The sequence below is a fragment of the Staurois parvus genome, unplaced genomic scaffold (genome assembly GCF_062004578.1).
Source record: "Staurois parvus isolate SC_StPar_1 unplaced genomic scaffold, SC_StPar_1.0 ptg003848l, whole genome shotgun sequence".
NCBI lineage: Eukaryota > Metazoa > Chordata > Amphibia > Anura > Ranidae > Staurois > Staurois parvus.
In genome coordinates this window covers 32,919-54,426 of record NW_028321643.1, presented here as the reverse complement: position 1 = coordinate 54,426, position 21,508 = coordinate 32,919, and the positions used below count along the sequence as shown (strand labels likewise).

Below are 21,508 nucleotides of genomic sequence, written 5' to 3'. Positions count from 1 at the left end.
ATTACATTCATTTTAAAAGCAAAAGACAATTTTCGAACTGCATTCGTGCATTCATCGAATGTGCAAAGAATTTTCATATGACTTTTCTTATGAATATTCTCGTCCAAAAATCTACGCGTATATGGCCAGCCTAGTTCTCACAGTCCTATTGTGGTGACAGGTCAGTAATCCTTCTGGCCAGACAGGTTTTCCTCTGACCTTCTCAATGCTTTCTACACCAAAGAATTCATCTCTTAATCCCTCTCTCCTTCCTTCTCTCTGTCCCACTTCCTGTCTTTCCCTCTATTCTCCTTCTTTCTTTTTCTCTCTCCTTCCTTTATTTCTCCATCTCTGTGTCTCTCTCTTCTGCCTCTCTTTCCCTTGCATTTCCTTTCTCTCGCTCCTTTCCCCCGGAGGCTTCTCTAGACTCTAGCACCTAGGGAATGTACCGCATTTCTTCAACTGAATGCTGCAGGTATTCTACTAAGTGAACAGGATCTTCTACTGACTGTCTTGGGTCTTCTACTGAGTGTCCTGTGTCTCCTACTGAGTCCCATTGTCTTCTACTGAGTGACCTGGGTTACCTACCAAGTGTCCTCTGTTGTATCCCTGAGTGTTCTACTCAGTCTCCGGGGTCTTCTACTGAGTTATTAAGGTCTTCTACTAAGTTACCTGGGTCTTTTACCAAGTGTCCTAGGTCTCCTATCGAGTTCTCTTACTGAGTGACAATGGTCTTCTACCAAGGATCATGGGTCTTCTACCGAGCGTCCAGGTTCTTCTATTGAGCATCCAGGTTATCCCAGGATCTTCTACCGAGTGACTAGGTTCTTCAACTGAGTGTCCAGGGACTTCTACCAAGTGACCTGAGTCTTCTACTGAGTGTTCCGGGTCTTCTACTAAGAGTCCCTGGTCTTCTATTGAGTCTTCTGGGTCTCTGTTGAGATATGGAGATGATACATTCTTTGCATTATACCATTTTCAATCCATCTAATAATTATTTTGCCATCATAATGTGACATTGCAGTTTTTAGACCAATTCATTCTTTGTTCAAATTCTTAAATCAAGCTCAGTTAAAAAAAAGATTGTATAAGTCTTAGATTTGATCCGAAGTGGTCATCATGGTGTCCTATCAGCCTCTTCAGCATTTTAAACTCTGTGCCCAGAGATGCTCCTAGTCTATTAAGGCCCCAGACTTCTCCATACCTTTCTGTCCATCTCCTTCAGTATTAAAAAAAAAAAAGTGGGCTTTGAATACACTTTTAAATCAGGAATGAGTTTAAAGTTTGGTCCAAACACAAGTTTGAACTGAACTTCGGCTGTTCTGGTGAACATCAAATTTTTTACTTCTTCATTGGGAGCCAAACACCATGTATAGTTGCAATGTTTCCACCACTTTTTTTTTTTTTTTTTAAGTCCGCAAACGTGCAGATAACAAAAAACCCGTAAGTGAATCACAAAAAGTGCAAGTGTAAAATACCACACGAAAAAGTGCACTTAGGGGTTTGCTTTGTCCTTCCCCGAAGGGGATGGACCACTACCCTGATCCCCCGGGGCATGAAGCTCCTGACAGGGACGAGGTTCCCATTTGGTCCTCCTGGCCAAAAGGCCTGGCGGACCACCGTTCCTTGTGGCCAGCCGAAGCCAGCCACCCAGTACTTGGTCAGGGGGCTCTCCCGAAGAGAAAACCCCCTAGGGGACAGGGGAGGAAGGAACCAAAAGGCCACACATCCTCCCCCTAGACTTCAGAGCAGGCCCGAGGACCCACACCCTCCATCCTGTGAGAAAACACACACATAAGTAAGAAAAAGTGACAAAACGTGGGAGGTGAATAAATTAAATAAATAAAAAATAAAAAAGTGGTCGTGCCAAATAGTGCACAGACAGGCCCTGAGGCCTGTAGCAAAATTGCCCTGAACTTAGCCAGAAGGCCTGGTCCTGAGGGCACTGTGCAGGAAAAGTGGTAAACGCAGTGACCATGTGCCATTTTCACACTGTGGGGTCCCACACCCAGGTGTTACTAAGGGCACCCCTGAGGTGACTACTCAGGGGGCACTGGTTTGCGGACTTTCTGCCTTCCCGACCCCTGGCCAGACAAGGTAGATCCACTCAAATCAGGAGGAACTGGGTCCTTCTGGTCTTCCCGGGAGAATTACTCACGGGCCCCAGCTACTACTCTTTGGCGCCACGCTTTCTGTTCCAGCCAGTATAGCCATCCAGACCCCCATCATTCCAGCAGGGGTACTATACAACCAGCCATCCCCGCAAAGCTAGAATGGGCCGTGGAGCACCCCTGCTGGACACTGATAAGAACAGATACTACACTTGATCTTAGACAAAAGGCCGAGAAGCGATCAATGTTTCCAAATCACTACTACAGACAAGTTCTTCCTTGCTGCCAGTGGTTGCTAAGAAAGTGGCCACCTCCTCAAGTACTGTACAGTATATCTGGCCACCTTCTCTCAACATGGGGGGAATCTTGTACCTGTGTTGATGAGGGCAAGGTCCTCTTTCCCACAACCTTGGCCCAGTGGTTGTGAGGGTCTGTGGACGAGGGGCATATCGGAATCTAGATACCTCTAATAACAATGAGGGGGTGCTCCCCCCAAGTCAATAAGTAAGTACATAGTACCAGCAGTGTTGGATGCCTGGTATCCCTCAAAACAATTCCAATCTTTTTCTATTCCTCTTCTGTTATTTATCAGCTTTCCATCCATCTTCAAATATATGAACCTCTCTGCCTTCAGTTTCTCTTTCTGTAAGCTCAACACTACCTTATCATTGGTAGGCAAACACAATGGACGTAACAATGAACCTCCATGTATTTCCCCTGTCAGTCTCCAGGTTGCTAGACACAAACTACATTGCACTAAGAGTTGTGCCAGTAAGTCTTGAATGTATTTTGGAGTGAGAAATGGATCTGTTTGCTACAGGATGCCAGAATGACCAGACGCCATCTCCAGAAATGTTTATACTGAATGGAGGGGCTGAGAGGTTCAAAGAAGTAGAGGAACAGCTGAAGAAGGTTCTGAGAACCTCGGAGGTCAGCCCCCGGGGACACGTCCTAGGAGGGTGTATAAGCCAAACCCAGAACTTCGATACGGATCACGGGAGGATATTTGTGAAGATAAACTGTGGAACGCAGGTTATAATTTTGTCTCTATATATTTTAATTCATTCCTCTTTGGTGATTTGTGCTTATATATATGAGCATACCAGTTCAATTCTGCAGTTCAGTTTTGGGCACCAATTCACAAAAAGAACATTGGGGAACTGGAGAAAGTACAGAGAAGGGCAACCAAACTGATAAGAGGCATAGAGGAGATCAGCTATGAGGAAAGATTAGAGGGACTGAATTTATTCTCTACTGAGAAGAGGAGATTAAGGGGGGTATGATCTCCATGTATAATACATAAGGGGGATATGATCTCCATGTATAATACATAAGGGGGATATGATCTCCATGTATAATACATAAGGGGGATATGATCACCATGTATAATACATAAGGGGGGGATATGATCACCATGTATAAATACATAAGGGGGGATATGATCTCCATGTATAATACATAAGGGGGGGATATGATCTCCATGTATAATACATAAGGGGGGATATGATCTCCATGTATAATACATAAGGGGGATATGATCTCCATGTATAATACATAAGGGGGGGATATGATCTCCATGTGTAATACATAAGGGGGGATATGATCTCCATGTACAATACATAAGGGGGATATGATCTCCATGTATAATACATAAGGGGGGGATATGATCTCCATGTATAATACATAAGGGGGGATTGATCTCCATGTATAATACATAAGGGGGGTATGATCTCCATGTATAATACATAAGGGGGGGGATATGATCTCCATGTATAATACATAAGGGGGATATGATCTCCATGTATAATACATAAGGGGGGATATGATCACCATGTATAATACATAAGGGGGGATATGATCTACATGTATAATACATAAGGGGGGGATATGATCTACATGTATAATACATAAGGGGGATATGATCTCCATGTATAATACATAAGAGGGGATATGCTCTACATGTATAACACATAAGGGGGAATATGATCACCATGTATAATACATAAGGGGGGATATGATCTCCATGTATAATACATAAGGGGGGATATGATCACCATGTATAATACATAAGGGGGATATGATCACCATGTATAACACATAAGGGGGATATGATCTCCATGTATAATACATAAGGGGGGATATAATCTCCATGTATAATACATAAGGGGGGATATGATCTACATGTATAACACATAAGGGGGATATGATCTCCATGTATAACACATAAGGGGGGATATGATCTCCATGTGTAATACATAAGGGGGGATATGATCTCCATGTATAATACATAAGGGGGGATATGATCTCCATGTATAACACATAAGGGGGGGGGAATATGATCTCCATGTATAATACATAAGGGGGGATATGATCTCCATGTATAATACATAAGGGGGATATGATCTCCATGTATAATACATAAGGGGGGATATGATCTCCATGTATAATACATAAGGGGGATATGATCTCCATGTATAATACATAAGAGGGATATGATCTCCATGTATAATACATAAGGGGGGATATGATCTCCATGTATAATACATAAGGGGGGATATGATCTCCATGTATAATACATAAGGGGGGATATGATCTCCATGTACAATACGTAAGGGGGGATATGATCTACATGTATAATACATAAGGGGGGATATGATCTACATGTATAACACATAAGGGGGATATGATCTACATGTATAATACATAAGGGGGGATATGATCTACATGTATAGTACATAAGGGGGGGGGGTATGGTCTCCATGTATAATACATAAGGGGGGATATGATCTCCATGTATAATACATAAGGGGGGATATGATCTCCATGTATAACACATAAGGGGGGATATGATCTCCATGTATAATACATAAGGGGGGATATGATCTCCATGTATAATACATAAGGGGGGATATGATCACCATGTATAATACATAAGGGGGGATATGATCTCCATGTATAATACATAAGGGGGGATATGATCTCCATGTATAATACATAAGGGGGTGGGATATGATCTCCATGTATAATACATAAGGGGGATATGATCTCCATGTATAATACATAAGGGGGGGATATGATCTCCATGTATAATACATAAGGGGGGATGCGATCTCCATGTATAATACATGAGGGGGGATATGATCTCCATGTATAATACATAAGGGGGGATATGATCTCCATGTATAATACATAAGGGGGGGTATGGTCTCCATGTATAATACATAAGGGGGGATATGATCTCCATGTATAATACATAAGGGGGGATATGATCTTCATGTATAATACATAAGGGGGGATATGATCTCCATGTATAATACATAAGGGGGATATGATCTCCATGTATAATACATAAGGGGGGGATATGATCTCCATGTATAATACATAAGGGGGGATGCGATCTCCATGTATAATACATGAGGGGGGATATGATCTCCATGTATAATACATAAGGGGGGATATGATCTCCATGTATAATACATAAGGGGGGGTATGGTCTCCATGTATAATACATAAGGGGGGATATGATCTCCATGTATAATACATAAGGGGGGATATGATCTTCATGTATAATACATAAGGGGGGGATATGATCTCCATGTATAATACATAAGGGGGGATATGATCTCCATGTATAATACATAAGGGGGGATATGATCACCATGTATAATACATAAGGGGGGATATGATCACCATGTATAATACATAAGGGGGGGGGGGATATGATCTCCATGTATAATACATAAGGGGGGATATGATCACCATGTATAATAAATAAGGGGGGATATGATCACCATGTATAATACATAAGGGGGGGATATGATCTCCATGTATAATACATAAGGGGGGATATGATCTCCATGTATAATACATAAGGGGGGGATATGATCTCCATGTATAATACATAAGGGGGGATATGATCACCATGTATAATACATAAGGGAGGATATGATCACCATGTATAATACATAAGGGGGGATATGATCTCCATGTATAATACACAAGGGGGGATATGATCTCCATGTATAATACATAAGGGGGATATGATCTTCATGTATAATACATAAGGGGGGATATGATCTCCATGTATAATACATAAGGGGGGATATGATCTCCATGTATAATACATAAGGGGGATATGATCTCCATGTATAATACATAAGGGGGGATATGATCTCCATGTATAATACACAAGGGGGGTATGATCTCCATGTATAATACATAAGGGGGGATATGATCTCCATGTATAATACATAAGGGGGATATGATCTCCATGTATAATACATAAGGGGGGATATGATCTCCATGTATAATACACAAGGGGGGGTATGATCTCCATGTATAATACACAAGGGGGGGTATGATCTCCATGTATAATACATAAGGGGGGATATGATCTCCATGTATAATACATAAGGGGGGATATGATCTCCATGTATAATACATCAGTGGTTCATATAGTGAACTCGGTGTAGAGTTATTCCCCCTGAGGTCATCACAGGGGACAAGGGGCGCTCTTTACGTCTGGAGGAAAAGAAATTTAATCTCCAAACATGGAAAGGTTTCTTCACAGTAAGAGCTGTGAAAATGTGGAATAGACTCCCTCAAGAGTTGGTTGTGGCCAGCTCAGTGGATTGGTTCAAAAAAGTCCTGGATTCTTTCTTGGATACACAGAATATAACTGGATATAACATTTATAGGTAAAGTTAATCCAGGGAATATCCGATTGCCTCTCGGGGGATCAGGAAGGAATTTTTTTCCCTGCAGGAGCAAATTGGATCATGCTTTGCTGGGGTTTTTTTGCCTTCCTCTGGGTCAACTGTGGGTGTAGGATTATAACCTTTTTTTTTTTAAATGGTTGAACTGGATGGACTTTTGTGTTTTTTCAGCCAGACTAACTATGTAACTATGTAATTCTTCTTAGTCTGTCATAGCTGAATAGATTTGAGAAGAAACAATATAACTTCCATCAGGCAAATTGAGGTTCCCTGCACTGCTCCTGTTCTGGTAGAAGAGATGGCTTCTGACATACACTGACATATGCAAATGTTTTAGACAGGTGTGCAAAATGCTATAAATGAAGAATGCTCATAGTGTTCATAGTTTAATTTTATCAATTAGCAAAATGGAAAGTAAATGAACAGAATAAAAATTCAAATCAAATTAATATTTATCGTGACTGCCCTTTGCCTTTTGACTGCCCTTTGAGTTTTGAAGGAACTCGGCAGGTAGGTTGTTCCAAACATCTTGGATAACTAAGCCCAGATCTCCTGTGGATGTAGACTGCCTCACATCCTTCTGTATCTTCATGTCATCCCAGACAGACTCCATGGACTCTGTGGGGGCCAAACCATCACTTTCCAGGTCACCTTGTTTACACTGAAGATAGTTCTTAATGGCATTGGCTGTCTGTTTGGGGTCGTTGTTCTGCAGAATATGTTTGGGGCCAATCACACCCCTCTTTGATGGTATGGCATGATGTATAAGTATCTGCCTGTATTTCTCAGCATTGAGGACACCATTGATCCTGACCAAATCTACAACTCCAATTTCAGAAATGCAGCTGTAAACTGACATTTGGGGGATATCTGTACCGTTCTGACATTTGGGGGGGATATCTGTCCTGTTCTGACATTTGGGGGATATCTGTACTGTCCTGACATTTGGGGGATATCTGTACTGTCCTGACATTTGGGGGATATCTGTACTGTTCTGACATTTGGGGGGATACCTGTCCTGTTCTGACATTTGGGGGGATATCTGTACTGTTCTGACATTTGGGGGGGATATCTGTACTGTCCTGACATTTGGAGGATATCTGTACTGTTCTGACATTTGGGGGATATCTGTACTGTCCTGACATTTGGAGGATATCTGTCCTGTTCTGACATTTGGGGGATATCTGTACTGTTCTGACATTTGGAGGATATCTGTACTGTTCTGACATTTGGAGGATATCTGTCCTGTCCTGACATTTGGAGGATATCTGTACTGTCCTGACATTTGGGGGATATCTGTCCTGTCCTGACGTTTGGAGGATATCTGTACTGTCCTGACATTTGGGGGATATCTGTACTGTCCTGACATTTGGGGGATATCTGTCCTGTCCTGACGTTTGGAGGGATATCTGTACCGTTCTGACATTTGGGGGATATCTGTACTGTTCTGACATTTGGGGGGATATCTGTCCTGTCCTGACATTTGGGGGATATCTGTACTGTCCTGATGTTTGGAGGGATATCTGTACTGTCCTGACATTTGGGGGATATTTGTCCTTTTCTGACATTTGGGGGATATCTGTCGTGTTCTGACATTTGGGGGATATCTGTCCTGTCCTGACATTTGGGGGATATCTGTCCTGTTCTGACATTTGGGGGATATCTGTCCTGTCCTGACATTTGGGGGATATCTGTCCTGTCCTGACATTTGGGGGATATCTGTCCTGTCCTGACATTTGGAGGATATCTGTCCTGTTCTGACATTCGGAGGATATCTGTCCTGTTCTGACATTTGGGGGATATCTGTACTGTTCTGACATTTGGGGGATATCTGTCCTGTCCTGACGTTTGGAGGGATATCTGTACTGTCCTGACATTTGGGGGGATATCTGTACTGTCCTGACATTTGGGGGGATATCTGTACTGTTCTGACATTCGGGGGATATCTGTCCTGTCCTGACGTTTGGAGGGATATCTGTACTGTCCTGACATTTGGGGGATATCTGTACTGTCCTGACATTTGGGGGGATATCTGTACTGTTCTGACATTCGGGGGATATCTGTCCTGTCCTGACGTTTGGAGGGATATCTGTACTGTCCTGACATTTGGGGGATATATGTACTGTCCTGACATTTGGGGGATATCTGTACTGTCCTGACATTTGGGGGATATCTGTACTGTTCTGACATTTGGGGGATATCTGTACTGTTCTGTCATTTGGGGGATATCTGTACTGTTCTGACATTTGGGGGATATCTGTCCTGTTCTGACATTTGGGGGATATCTGTCCTGTCCTGACATTTGGGGGATATCTGTACTGTTCTGACATTCTTGGACCTCAAGAAATGAGATTGGCTGTCAGTACTTCAGGATTAATCAATTTTCAGATATATCCCATAGTTTGTGAACTCTATATCTTCCCTACAGTCTAAATAATACATCCTAATTTAGGTTATTTTCACCAAAGACATGTAGAAGAATACATTTTGGCCTAAATTTATGAAGAACAATTATTTATTTGTAAACTTTTATAACAGAAACAAAAAAAATTTGTTTTTTTTCAAAATTTTCTGTCTTTTTTTGTTAATTTAGCAAACAATAAAAACCCCGGCGGTGATTAAATACCACTAAAAGAAAGCACTAGTTGTGTGAAGAAAATGATAAAATTTTAGTTTGGGTACAATGTTGCATGACCGCGCAATTGTCATTCAAAGTGTGAGAGCGCTGAAACCTGAAAATTGGCCTGGGCAGGAAGGGGGTAAAAGTGCCCGGTATGGAAGTGGTTAATGTGGGCCTCGATTCCAACGAACGAATGCCTCCCGGTCATCGGATGACCGATCGGTCGATTTTCTAATCGTGTGTTCCCACCTTTAGAATTGATGCCGGTTTGAAGCCAGAGGGTGATCACACCAAATATTGATTTGATTTAGATTTTTCTTCTGTTTGCTCTCTTTGAATTCTGTAAATTTTGTAAATTGATAAAAATAAACAATAAAACAATATATTTTTGAAAGCACTCTTACTTCACAGCATTTCTTCACACCTGCCTAAAACGTTTGCATGGTACCGCATATTTGATGAGGATGTTCAGTACTGGATAATAATCTGTCTCTCCTGTTGCTAAGAAAGAAAATAAAAATGCTAACTGGTTATATTTAGTGATTTTTACAGCCCTTTATTTAACCCCCTTGCCTTCCGGGTGCTTTCACCCCCTTCCTGCCCAATCCAATCTCCAGCTTTCAGCGCTGTTGCACTTTGAATGAAAATTGAGCAGTCATGCAACACTGTACCCAAACAACATTTTTAGCATTTTTTTGAGACATATAGAGCTTTCCTTTGGTGGTATTTAATCACCTTGGGGTTTTTATTGTTTGCTAAACAAACTAAAAAGACTGTAAACTTTGAAAAAAAACCTTTTTTTTATTAGTTTCTGTTATAAAATGTTGTAAATAAGTAATTTTCACTGATGTGCGCTGATGAGGCTGCAGTGATGGGCACTGATAGGCTGCACTGATAGGCACTGAGAGGCGGCACTGTTGAGGAGGTACTGATGGGCATTGACAGGCATCACTGATGGGCACCGAAATGCAGCACTCATATATGGCACTGATAGGCGTCACTGATGAAGAGGTACTGATGGGCATTGACAGGCATCACTGATGGGCACCAAAAGGCAGCACAAATATATGGCACTGATAGGCGGCACTAATTGGAACTGTTAGGCAGCACTGATTGGAACTGTTAGGCAGCACTGATGGGCACTGATAGGTGGTACTGACTGGCACTGATGGTTGGCATTGAAAGGCAGCTCTGATGGACACTGATATGTGGCATTGGTGTGCACTGATGGGCACTGATATCTGGCAATAATGGGCACTGACAGGTGGCATTGATGGGCACTGATGGGAACTGATATCTGGCATTAATGGGCACTGACAGGTGGCATTGATAGGCACTGATATCTGGAATTAATGGGCACTGACAGGTGGCATTGATAGGCACTGATGGACACTGATATCTGGCATTAAAGGGCATTGACAGGTGGCATTGATGGGCACTGATGGGCACTGATATCTGACATTAATGGGCACTGACAGGTGGCATTGATGGGCACTGATGGGCACTGATATCTGGCATTAATGGGCACTGACAGATGGCATTGATGGGCAATGACAGGTGGCACAGATGGGACTACACTGATGATCAGTGCCCTGATGATCAGTGTAGATGTCCCCTCTGAGGAATGCCGCTTACCGGCTCTCCTCTATTCACGAGCTGTCAGCGAGAGGAGAGGACTGCTGATAACCAGCATTTCTAATTTATATGTGATCAGCTGTGATTGGACACATCACAGAGCCTACTGATCACATGACAGAGCCTACGCCATTGGTTCTTTACTGCGATCAGTAATCCGCTGTGTCCCAGGGACACAGTGCACCACCAATCGCTGTGATGTGCGCAACTCAGGGGCGCGCATGCGCAGCTGGAATAGGAGGACGTCATATGACGTCCTCCCAGAACGAGAGAACCGCCGCCCTCCCGTCATTTCCTTATATGGTGGGGTGGGAGGAGGTTAAAGGGCGGCTCCACTTCTGTAGAAAAATAAATAACAAAATGAAATACAGAAATAATAATATAGCATATTTGATGCAACTAAAAATCACCTCTTCAGGCTGCAGCAGCTGTAATTTTCGGCAAAACTCAATGCATTATGACAACCCGGAGGTCTTCTCTACACCATGGGGGGAACAGAACGCACCCACAAGTGTCCTTTCCTGCTTATGTGATTTAACCAGAAGGTAAAAGTCAAATTTCAGGCACCCCCCCCCTTGCAATAGAAATTTCAGTTTTGGTGAGATACTCCTCAAGGGTAGAAGTGCTAACCACTTAGCCGTTTTGCTGCCCCTGTTCATAGGGATTTATTAGAAAGGGCGGATAGAGCACTTTTTTTTAGTAAGCTGCAGTTTTTATGTTTCAAATAGCAGAGGTTCTTTATAGACACACTGTTATTTTCTCTGTTTTTACTTTTTCAGGCCAAAACTATGTTCAGCGGGGAAGTGGCAAGCTTGGAGGAGATCCGGAAAACATGCACTGTGCGAGTGCCTGAACCCGTGGCTTTAACAGAGCTCCCAGCAGGGGGCGCTCTCCTCGTTATGAAACACATGGAGATGAAACCGATAAGCCAGTAAGCATTGCATCGTCTAATGATGACCCACATGGAAGAAAAATATATTTGAAATACTATAATTTTGGCCATATTCAATATATTTCAAAATATATATATATATATATATATAAAAATATATATTTTGAAATATATATATACTGCATGTTGAAATGTGTTTTTATTACAAAATATATGAAGAATATTATTAAAAATACATTTCAAATATACTGTATGTCTTTAAAAATACAAATCTACATTTTTGGAATGCATTTACACATATATGTAAAAATAGATGTTAAAATGACTTTTTTATATGTTAAAAAAAATCTGAAGATTATATTTAAAAAATATATATTTTTAAAAATAGTTTTCATATATTTTGTAATATATAAAAAAAAGAATTTCATCATGTGTGTATATGTATATACAGTATATATATATATATATATATGTATATATATACATACATACATATACACACATGATGAAATTCTTTTTTTTATATATTACAAAATATATGAAAACTATTTTTAAAAATATATATTTTTTAAATATAATCTTCAGATTTTTTTTAACATATAAAAAAGTCATTTTAACATCTATTTTTACATATATGTGTAAATGCATTCCAAAAATGTAGATTTGTAGCTTTAAAGACATACAGTATATTTGAAATGATTGAAAAATGATTGAAAAATATTTCAAAACGCATTTCAACATGCAGTATATATATGTCGCAGTGCCATGCGCTCCCAGGGAGCGCGTCCAATCCAAAATGGCGGGCACTGTTTATGAACGGCAACCCGTCCCTGCACTGCCGCCGTCTGGCCGTTTTTATACAGCGTCCAGACGGGAAGTGCTTAAACAAGAAGTGTGCTGCTGGTGACCACATGCATGAGCCTCAGAAACCATTTATTATTCACATTAGTGGGTCTCCAAAGTTCTATGCGACTTTGGGGCGACTTGTGGTGCGACTTTGGGGCGACTTGTGGTGCGACTTTGCGGAGACTTGTGGTGTGACTTTGGGGTGACTTGTGGTGTGACTTTGGGGAGACTTGTGGTGCGACTTTGGGGCGAGGGGATATAGTGATGCGACTTTGATCCGACGTTCCATTCACTGGACTAAAGTAGCATTGAAAGTCATACCAAAGTAGTGCAGGAACAATTTTCAAGCCGCTGAAGTGGCACGGATTCGAATGGTACTCATTGGGAAACATGGGATGCGACTTGTCCCACAAGTGTAAATGGAATCTTAAGGATGATGTAAATTGCTGATTTTTTTTCCTTTTTCCCTGTCTTAGATTTGCTGAGAAGCTGGGGGAGCAGTTGGCAGATTTGCACCTTCACAACCAGAGATTGCTGAAGACGGCGCAGCGGGGGACAATCGGTAAGAAGGTTTCATCAAAGCATCAATTTCCTTTTCTACTCCTGCCAAATCTGAGTTTCCCGTATTGTAACCCCCTCCTAGTTTGGGGCAGGCTGTTGGCTACATTTAGTTTGGCTCCTCTGTAATCAGTCTGGCCCCTCTGTAATCAGTCTGGCCCCTCTGTAATCAGTTTGGCTCCTCTGTAATCAGTCTGGCCCCTCTGTAATCAGTTTGGCCCCTCTGTAATCAGTGGATTGGGGGTTGATTATTTAGGGCTGCTGCCCTGCTGCTTCCCCCTGTCTTCTAGAGGATCCTAGAAGTATAGTGGGAGGAAGCCTGAAAATGTATGGTACTCCATCCAATCCCTGGGGAGGTGTGCCCAGTAGGTGGAGGGAAAGCCCATAAATAGTCAGCAGGGGTAGTGTTCCCAGGACAGATAGACTCCACCTCATTTCCTGGCTGGAAGACATCCAGCATCATATAGCCCAGGGTTCTTTCTAAGCAAAGGGCCAGTTTACTGTCGGTAGGAGAGCTGGACTGTGACCAGTGGCAGTAGAAAATGCTTTGGCATCAATGGGCATCATCATTTGTTTGAATGGAAGGCATTCCCATTGTTTGTATCAATTGGAAGAATAGTGCCCCATCATTGGTGTCAGTGGGAGGAATAGTGCCCCATCATTGGTGTCAGTGGGAGGAATAGTGCCCCATCATTGGTATCAGTGGGAGGAATAGTGCCCCATCATTGGTGTCAGTAGGAGGAATAGTGCCTCATCATTGGTGTCAGTGGGAAGCATAGTGCCCCATCATTGGTGCCATTGGGAAGAATAGTGCCCCATCATTGGTGTCCGTGGGAGGAATAGTGTCCCATCATTGGTACCAGTGGGAGGAATAATGCCCCATCATTGGTGTCAGTGGGAGGAATAGTGCCCCATCATTGGTATCAGTGGGAGGAATAGTGCCCCATCATTGGTGTCAGTAGGAGGAATAGTGCCCCATCATTGGTGTCAGTGGGAAGAATAGTGCCCCATCATTGGTGCCATTGGGAAGAATTGTGCCCCATCATTGGTGTCCGTGGGAGGAATAGTACATAGTGCCCCATCATTGGTGTCAGTGGAAGGAATAATGCTCCATTGATAGTGTCAGTGGGAGGAATAATGCCCCATCGATGGTGTCAGTGGGAAGAATAATGCCCCATCATTGGTGTCCGTGGGAGGAATAGTGCCGCAGCCCCATCATTGGTATCATGGGGAGGAATAGTGCCCCATCATTGGTGTCAGTGGGAGGAATAATGCCCCATCGATGGTGTCAGTGGGAGGAATAATTCCCCATCGATGGTGTCAGTGGGAGGAATAATGCCCCATCATTGGTGTCAGTGGGAGGAATAGTGCCCCATCATTGGTGTCAGTGGGAGGAATAGTGTCCCATTGTTGGTGTCAGTGGGAGGAATAGTGCCCCATCGTTGGTGTCAGTGGGAAGAATTGTGCCCCATTATTGGTGTCAGTGGGAGGAATAGTGCCCCATCGTTGGTGTCAGTGGGAAGAATAGTGCCCCATCATTGGTGCCATTGGGAAGAATAGTACATAGTGCCCCATCATTGGTGTCAATGGAAGGAATTATGCTCCATTGATGGTGTCAGTGGGAGGAATAGTGTCCCATCATTGGTGTCAGTGGGAAGAATAGTACATAGTGCCCCATCATTGGTGTCAATGGAAGGAATAATGCTCCATTGATGGTGTCAGTGGGAGGAATAATGCCCCATTGATGGTGTCAGTGGGAAAAATAATGCCCCATCATTGGTGTCCATGGGAGGAATAGTGCCGCAGCCCCATCATTGGTATCATGGGGAGGAATAGTGCCCCATCATTGGTGTCAGTGGGAGGAATAATGCCCCATCGATGGTGTGAGTGGGAGGAATAGTGCTGCAGCCCCATCATTGGTATCAGTGGGAGGAATAGTGCCTCATCATTGGTGTCAGTGGGAGGAATAGTGCCTCATCATTGGTGTCAGTGGGAGGAATAGTGCCCAATCATTGGTATCAGTGGGAGGAATAGCGTCCCATCATTGGTGTCAGTGGGAGGAATAGTGTCCCATCATTGGTGTCAGTGGGAGGAATAGTGCCCCATCATTGGTGTCAGTGGGAGGAATAATGCCCCATCATTGGTGTCAGTGGGAGGAATAGTGCCCCATCATTGGTGTCAGTGGGAGGAATAGTTCCCCATCATTGGTATCAGTGGGAGGAATAGTGCCCCATCATTGGTGTCAGTGAGAGGAATAGTGCCCCATCATTGGTGTCAGTGGGAGGAATAATGCCCCATTGATGGTGTCAGTGGGAGGAATAAAGCCCCATTGATGGTGTCAGTGGGAGGAATAGTGCCCCGTCAAAGGTGTCAGTTGGTGGATGTGCTCCAAGGGCCAGACAAAGGCAAGCCAAGAGCAAAATTTGGCCCCCAGGCCACAGTTTGGCGACCACTGATCTAGCCCTTTCCTCCACAACCTGACTGTCTCTGGCCCCGCCCCTTTCTTTCACTGGATTTTAGCTCTTTAAATCATGGATGCCCAGCATCACATGTGGGCGGTACCATGCAAATACAGCTTGCCTTGGAACGCCCACTCTTCCCGACTGACACCAAACCATCAAGACATTTTAATATTGTCACAACTCCTCCCAAAACCAGCCCACAGCCTGCAAGGGGGCTGAGGATTCTCAACAGGAGTGCTGAGACAGGGTGCTGTGATGTTAGGAAGCTATGTACAGCACTCTGCCAGACCCTCCCACTAGTCATGATCTGCCTCCATTGCATAGAGACACACAGGGACCCAGTGCTAATGTCACTAAAATAAGGCATGTATTGAAAATGGGTTTTATTTCTCATTTTGTTTAGCTGGTTGATGAGGAGGAAAAGGAGGAAGCAGGTAAAGACAACATTTGAGCAGATTAAACTCCAACGTTGAGCCCTCCTCCATCTTGATTTCTTTTTTTGTATTTTTCTCCATCAGGGAAATGTTCTGCAGACCTGCAGCCGGTGGAGAGGTTCGGCTTCCATACCACCACCTGTTGTGGATATATTCCGCAGGTCAGAGGCTTTACTATACCAAAGAACACGTGGGAACGTTTGTTACATATACTGTAAAGAACTGATATAGATCTGGGGGAGGGGCGCGGTTTGTATCACATGACCCTTTTTCCGAAAGCACAAAAAATGTATTTGGACAAAAATCCGGGTCCTTACTTGTTGATTTGGCTTGCCTCTGTTTGCTCTGAAATCTCCATCAGTAATGTCAGCTCTGCCCAGTTCTCCTCAGCTAGACTACAGAACACCTCCCTCTTATGGTGTAGGGATGAAGTAGTGTTGGGCTTTATGTTTGAGTCAAACATTGGCCATTCATGTGTTAGCCACGCCCCACAATGCACTGCGTCCTGACATCATCACAAGTCAAGTGCAATGCTTTGGCCAATCACAATGCATGACGATGTCAGGGTGGCCCCGCCACCTTGTGACATCATCACACTATTTAGGAACCGTCATCCTGATGCAGCTGTCAGACGACGGGAGACAACGACATCAACGGAACGGTGATTGCTCGTCCCCCCCTTTCCTGACCTGCCAGCATGCTCTGATAAGGGTCCGGTATGGATTTTGGGGGGACCCACACGCCATTTTTTTTTACATTTTTGGCGTGGGGGGTTCCCCTCAAAATCCATACCAGACCCGAAGGGCTTGGTATGATTGGGGGGGGGGGGGAGACCCCACGTGGTTTTTTTTTTAATCTTTGAATTGCCGGCAATTGTTTTTACATTCAGCTGTCAGCGGGGAACCCAACTGACAGCTGGAACATTAAAGAATCACTACTACAATACCGCATGACGTCATCATAGAACTCATGCCGAATTTCAGTAGCTGAGCGGGATCTGACCACATACTGAATTGTCCCGGTTTGAAGTTCGCGGTCGAACTTTCAGTAGGTTTGAATGTTCGACCGTGAACCGAATAGTGTTCGACCCATCACTAGTATGAAGAAAGGTGGGGGTGTTCTATAGTCAGTTCACCTCAACAAGTTAGGAGCTCACTGGATTTCTGACAGGTCAGCAGGCAGTGGATTTATATCCCTCGTGGCTGGTGAGGAATAGAATTCAATGAATGATTTGTGTATCCGGAGTTCAGCTTTAAAATCTAACGGATGTTGTAAACCTTCAAAGTGAGACCTAAACAAGTACCTAAAATATGAAAATCCTCACATTGCTCTCCTGTTTGTATCGTTGTTGTCTTCTCAGGTCAATGAGTGGCAGGAGGACTGGGCGACTTTCTTCGCATCTCAACGTCTGCAGCCTCAGCTCAGCTTAATTGAGAAGGACTACGGTGACCGAACAGTGCTGGGGCTCTGGTCAGAGCTACAGGTCAGTTTATAGGAAAGATAAATAACTCTCCTCTCCTGAAATACTCTGCACTGCTGGAGGACTCCGCTCCTTCCTCTATAACTCTCCTCTCCTGAAATACTCTGCTCTGCTGGAGGACTCCGCTCCTTCCTCTATAACTCTCCTCTTCTGAAATACTCTGCTCTGCTGGAGGACTCCGCTCCTTCCTCTATAACTCTCCTCTCCTGAAATACTCTGCTCTGCTGGAGGACTCCGCTACTTCCTCCATAACTCTCCTCTCCTGAAATACTCTGCTCTGCTGGAGGACTCCGCTCCTTCCTCTATAACTCTCCTCTCCTGAAATACTCTGCTCTGCTGGAGGACTCCGCTACTTCCTCCATAACTCTCTTCTCCTGAAATACTCTGCGCTGCTGGAGGACTCCGCTCCTTCCTCTATAACTCTCCTCTCCTGAAATACTCTGCTCTGCTGGAGGACTCCGCTCCTTCCTCTATAACTCTCCTGTCCTATAACATTTTCTCTCTCTTCAGGTGAAAGTTCAGAATGCCTTTAAAGACACGGTAATCATCCCGTCCCTCCTACACGGAGATCTATGGGAAGGCAATACTGCAGAAGATGAGGATGGACCGGTTCTCTTTGACCCAGGTTCCTTTTACGGTCATTCCGAATGCGACTTGTCTATTGGGGAGATATTTGGGGCTCAGTGTGACGACTTTTACTCAGCCTATCACAGGAGAGTTCCCCAGGCTCCTGGCTACGAGGTCCGGCATCGGCTGTACCAACTCTTCCACTCCTTGAATAATTGGAACCACTTTGGATTGGCATTCAGAGGAGTCACTGAGAACCTCATGAGATGCCTCCTCCAGGTCTTGTAAAAACAACGTCACAAATATTGTACAATAAATAATAAGAAAAACATTTCCTTACCTGCCCCACGTTTCATCACCGGCCCCACGTTTCATCACCTGCCCCACATTTCATCACCGGCCCCACGTTTCATCACCTGCCCCACGTTTCATCACCGGCCCCACGTTTCATCACCGGCCCCACGTTTCATCACCGATTGCATTTTTTTAAAAAAAAGACGCGTTTCGCCCAATGGACTTTATCCAAGCCTCCATGTAGATCTGGATTCTGGTGCTTCAAATGCGACCAGCTATGACACCAAACCAACCGAGGACTTGAAAACTCGGTTGAGAGCGGATATAAGCACAACGGCAGCTCCAGCAGCGGCATGCCTTGATTGAAACTCTTTTGGGAGATGGTTAAATCAGTGGGCCAAAAATACATGTCCATCTAAGACCAACCAGTCCACAGGGTGACAACAGTGCTGAGCAATTTCACTACAGCAGATAGCATTGTCACCCCATTAAAGGAAGTGGTAAAAGGCCGGACCTACTGGCAGGACCAACAGGTAATAAAATGTTACAGGCAGTAGGCCATTTTTTAAAAGTTTGCCCATAGCTCCACTTTTACTGTGGGCCAATCCAGCAGAACATACTTAATGAGCTTAACATAAGCAGGGGTGGAGCTTAATCTTGACTTGGGCAGAATTCAAGGGCTTATATAGAGCCTGAAACCAAGATCCAAAGGGGAGCCATAGGGATAGAGGGATTGATTTGAAGACTAAAACAGGTACCTGCAGGCACCGCAAGGTCCAACACTTTAGCACTCGGGGTACCTTGGGAATGTTTTGGGCCAGGTTTGCTTTGTATGCTATGAATCCATTATTGGAGGGACCAGGAGATGAATTCTGAAGTTTTGTTATGTTTTCACCACTTGAGGTCCGGAAACTTTCAACACCTTCCAGTCCAGACTAATTTTCAGCTCTGTTGCACTTTGAATGACAATTGCGCAGTCATGCAACACTGTACGCAGATGAAATTTGTATCTTTTTTTTTTTTTACACAAATAGAGATTTCATTTGGTGGTATTTGATTACCACTGAGTTTTATTTTATTTTTTTTTATATATAAATGAAAAAAAAGACTGAAAATTAAAAAAACATTATTTGCGTATATTTTGATAGAAAATTTTGCTATATAAAATTTTTGTTATAAAATTTTAATTAATCTTTCTTCATAATTTTAGACAAAATTTATTCTGCTATATTTTTTGGATAAAAATAACCCAAAAAAGTGTATATTATTTAGTCTGTGTGAAAGGTATAGACTAGGGGCGGACTGCCCGAGGGCCCGGGGTCAGTAGGGGGCCCCAAGAGATGCCCCTGGTACCTTTTTCATAGGCTTTTTTGAGTTTGGGCAAGGACACAGGGGCCCCATGATCCCCTTTTGCCCGGGGGCCCCATGAGTTGTCAGTCTGCCCCTGGTATAGTCTATAAACTATGGTAAATACAGGGGCATCTCAATAAACTCGGCTGACCTAAACCCCATAGAGAATCTGAGGGGCATAGTCAAGAGGAAGATGAGAGACCCGAGGGCCCGGGGTCAGTAGGGGGCCCCATGAGATGCCCCTGGTACCTTTAATAGGCTTTTTTGGGTGTGGTTTGAGTGTGGGCTAGGAAACAGGGGCCCCATCATCCCCTATTGCCCAGGGGTTCCATGAGTTGTCAGTCCACCCCTGCACCAGACCCAACAATGCAGAAGAGCTGGAGGCCACTATCAAAGCAACCTGGGCTTCCAGAACACCTCAGCAGGGCCCACAGGCTGATCTCCTCCATGTCACACCGCACTGATGCAGTAATTCGTGCAAAAGGAGCCCCGACCAAGTGTTGAGCGCACATTATACTGGACATGGACATACTTTTCAGTAAGCCAACATTTCTGTATTAAAAATTCTTTTATTTTTCCTATTTTTTTTTTTTTTTTTTTATTATTATTTGTGATTTGATTAAGCCTGGGTATGCTCATTAGGCTTTGTTTTGTATTCTCCACTTTATAAGTCAATAAAGAGAATTTTCAAAAAACAAAAAAAATGTTTTCTATTTATTGGTCTTCTGAAATATTCTAATTTTCTGAGATACTAAATTTTGGCTTTTTACTAGCTGTAAGCCATAATCATCAAAATTAAAAGAAAGAAATGCTTGAAATATATATATAAATATATGCTTGAATGCAGTGGCTTAAATCTAGAAGTAGACCTCTAAATATTAAAATGAATCACATTCAAAGAGATAGAATTTTCTTAATAACCCAGGAAATTTTACTGAGAAGAGGAACATCTGAATACAATGCCAGAAGCAAGACATTTGTAAGGTGGTTGGTCGGCATTTTTTTACCTGCACCGAAATCTGCATACACAGAATACCGACACCATAATGACCATAATACCGCACAAACCTGCCAGCGAGAAATTTATGCAAATAAATCTTTATTTTCCACTTGATACACCCGTAAGCCCCAGGCCAAGGGAGCCGCCACATTACATTCCAAGATGAGGTCATTAGAAAGTCCCTAACTATATATATATAGATAGAGAGAGAGAGAGAGAGAGAATATAAATATTTATTTATTTTTTGTTTGTATATATAATAATATAAACTATATATATATATATATATATGTATATATATATTTCTTCAAATTATATTATATATATATATATATATATATATATATATATATAAATAATATAATTTGAAGACATAAAAAAAAATAAAAAATTATATATATATATATATATATATATATATATATATATTTATATTATATATATACTGAATACAGTCAAATATTACTTTAATATATAGAATATTAAATTACATATCTGTAATAATTATATATATATATATATATATATATATATATAAAGATAGATTTTAAGAAACTAAAGTATA

At 42.8% G+C, this 21,508-nt stretch overlaps 1 protein-coding gene and 1 pseudogene across 1 annotated transcript; one reads left to right on the top strand and one right to left on the bottom strand.

Moving 5' to 3' along the window:
- Positions 1-2,213: 2,213 nt before the first annotated feature.
- LOC149427353 (U2 spliceosomal RNA) lies at positions 2,214-2,332 on the bottom strand (annotated as a pseudogene).
- Positions 2,333-2,915: 583 nt separating this feature from the next.
- On the top strand, positions 2,916-20,657 carry LOC149427352 (ketosamine-3-kinase-like). Its single transcript, XM_089668099.1, has 6 exons — positions 2,916-3,122; positions 11,840-11,991; positions 13,275-13,360; positions 16,337-16,413; positions 17,613-17,735; positions 18,243-20,657. The coding sequence occupies exons 1-6, from the start codon at positions 2,943-2,945 to the stop codon at positions 18,585-18,587; spliced, it is 963 nt and encodes a 320-aa protein (XP_089524225.1). The 5' UTR covers positions 2,916-2,942; the 3' UTR covers positions 18,588-20,657.
- Positions 20,658-21,508: the final 851 nt, after the last annotated feature.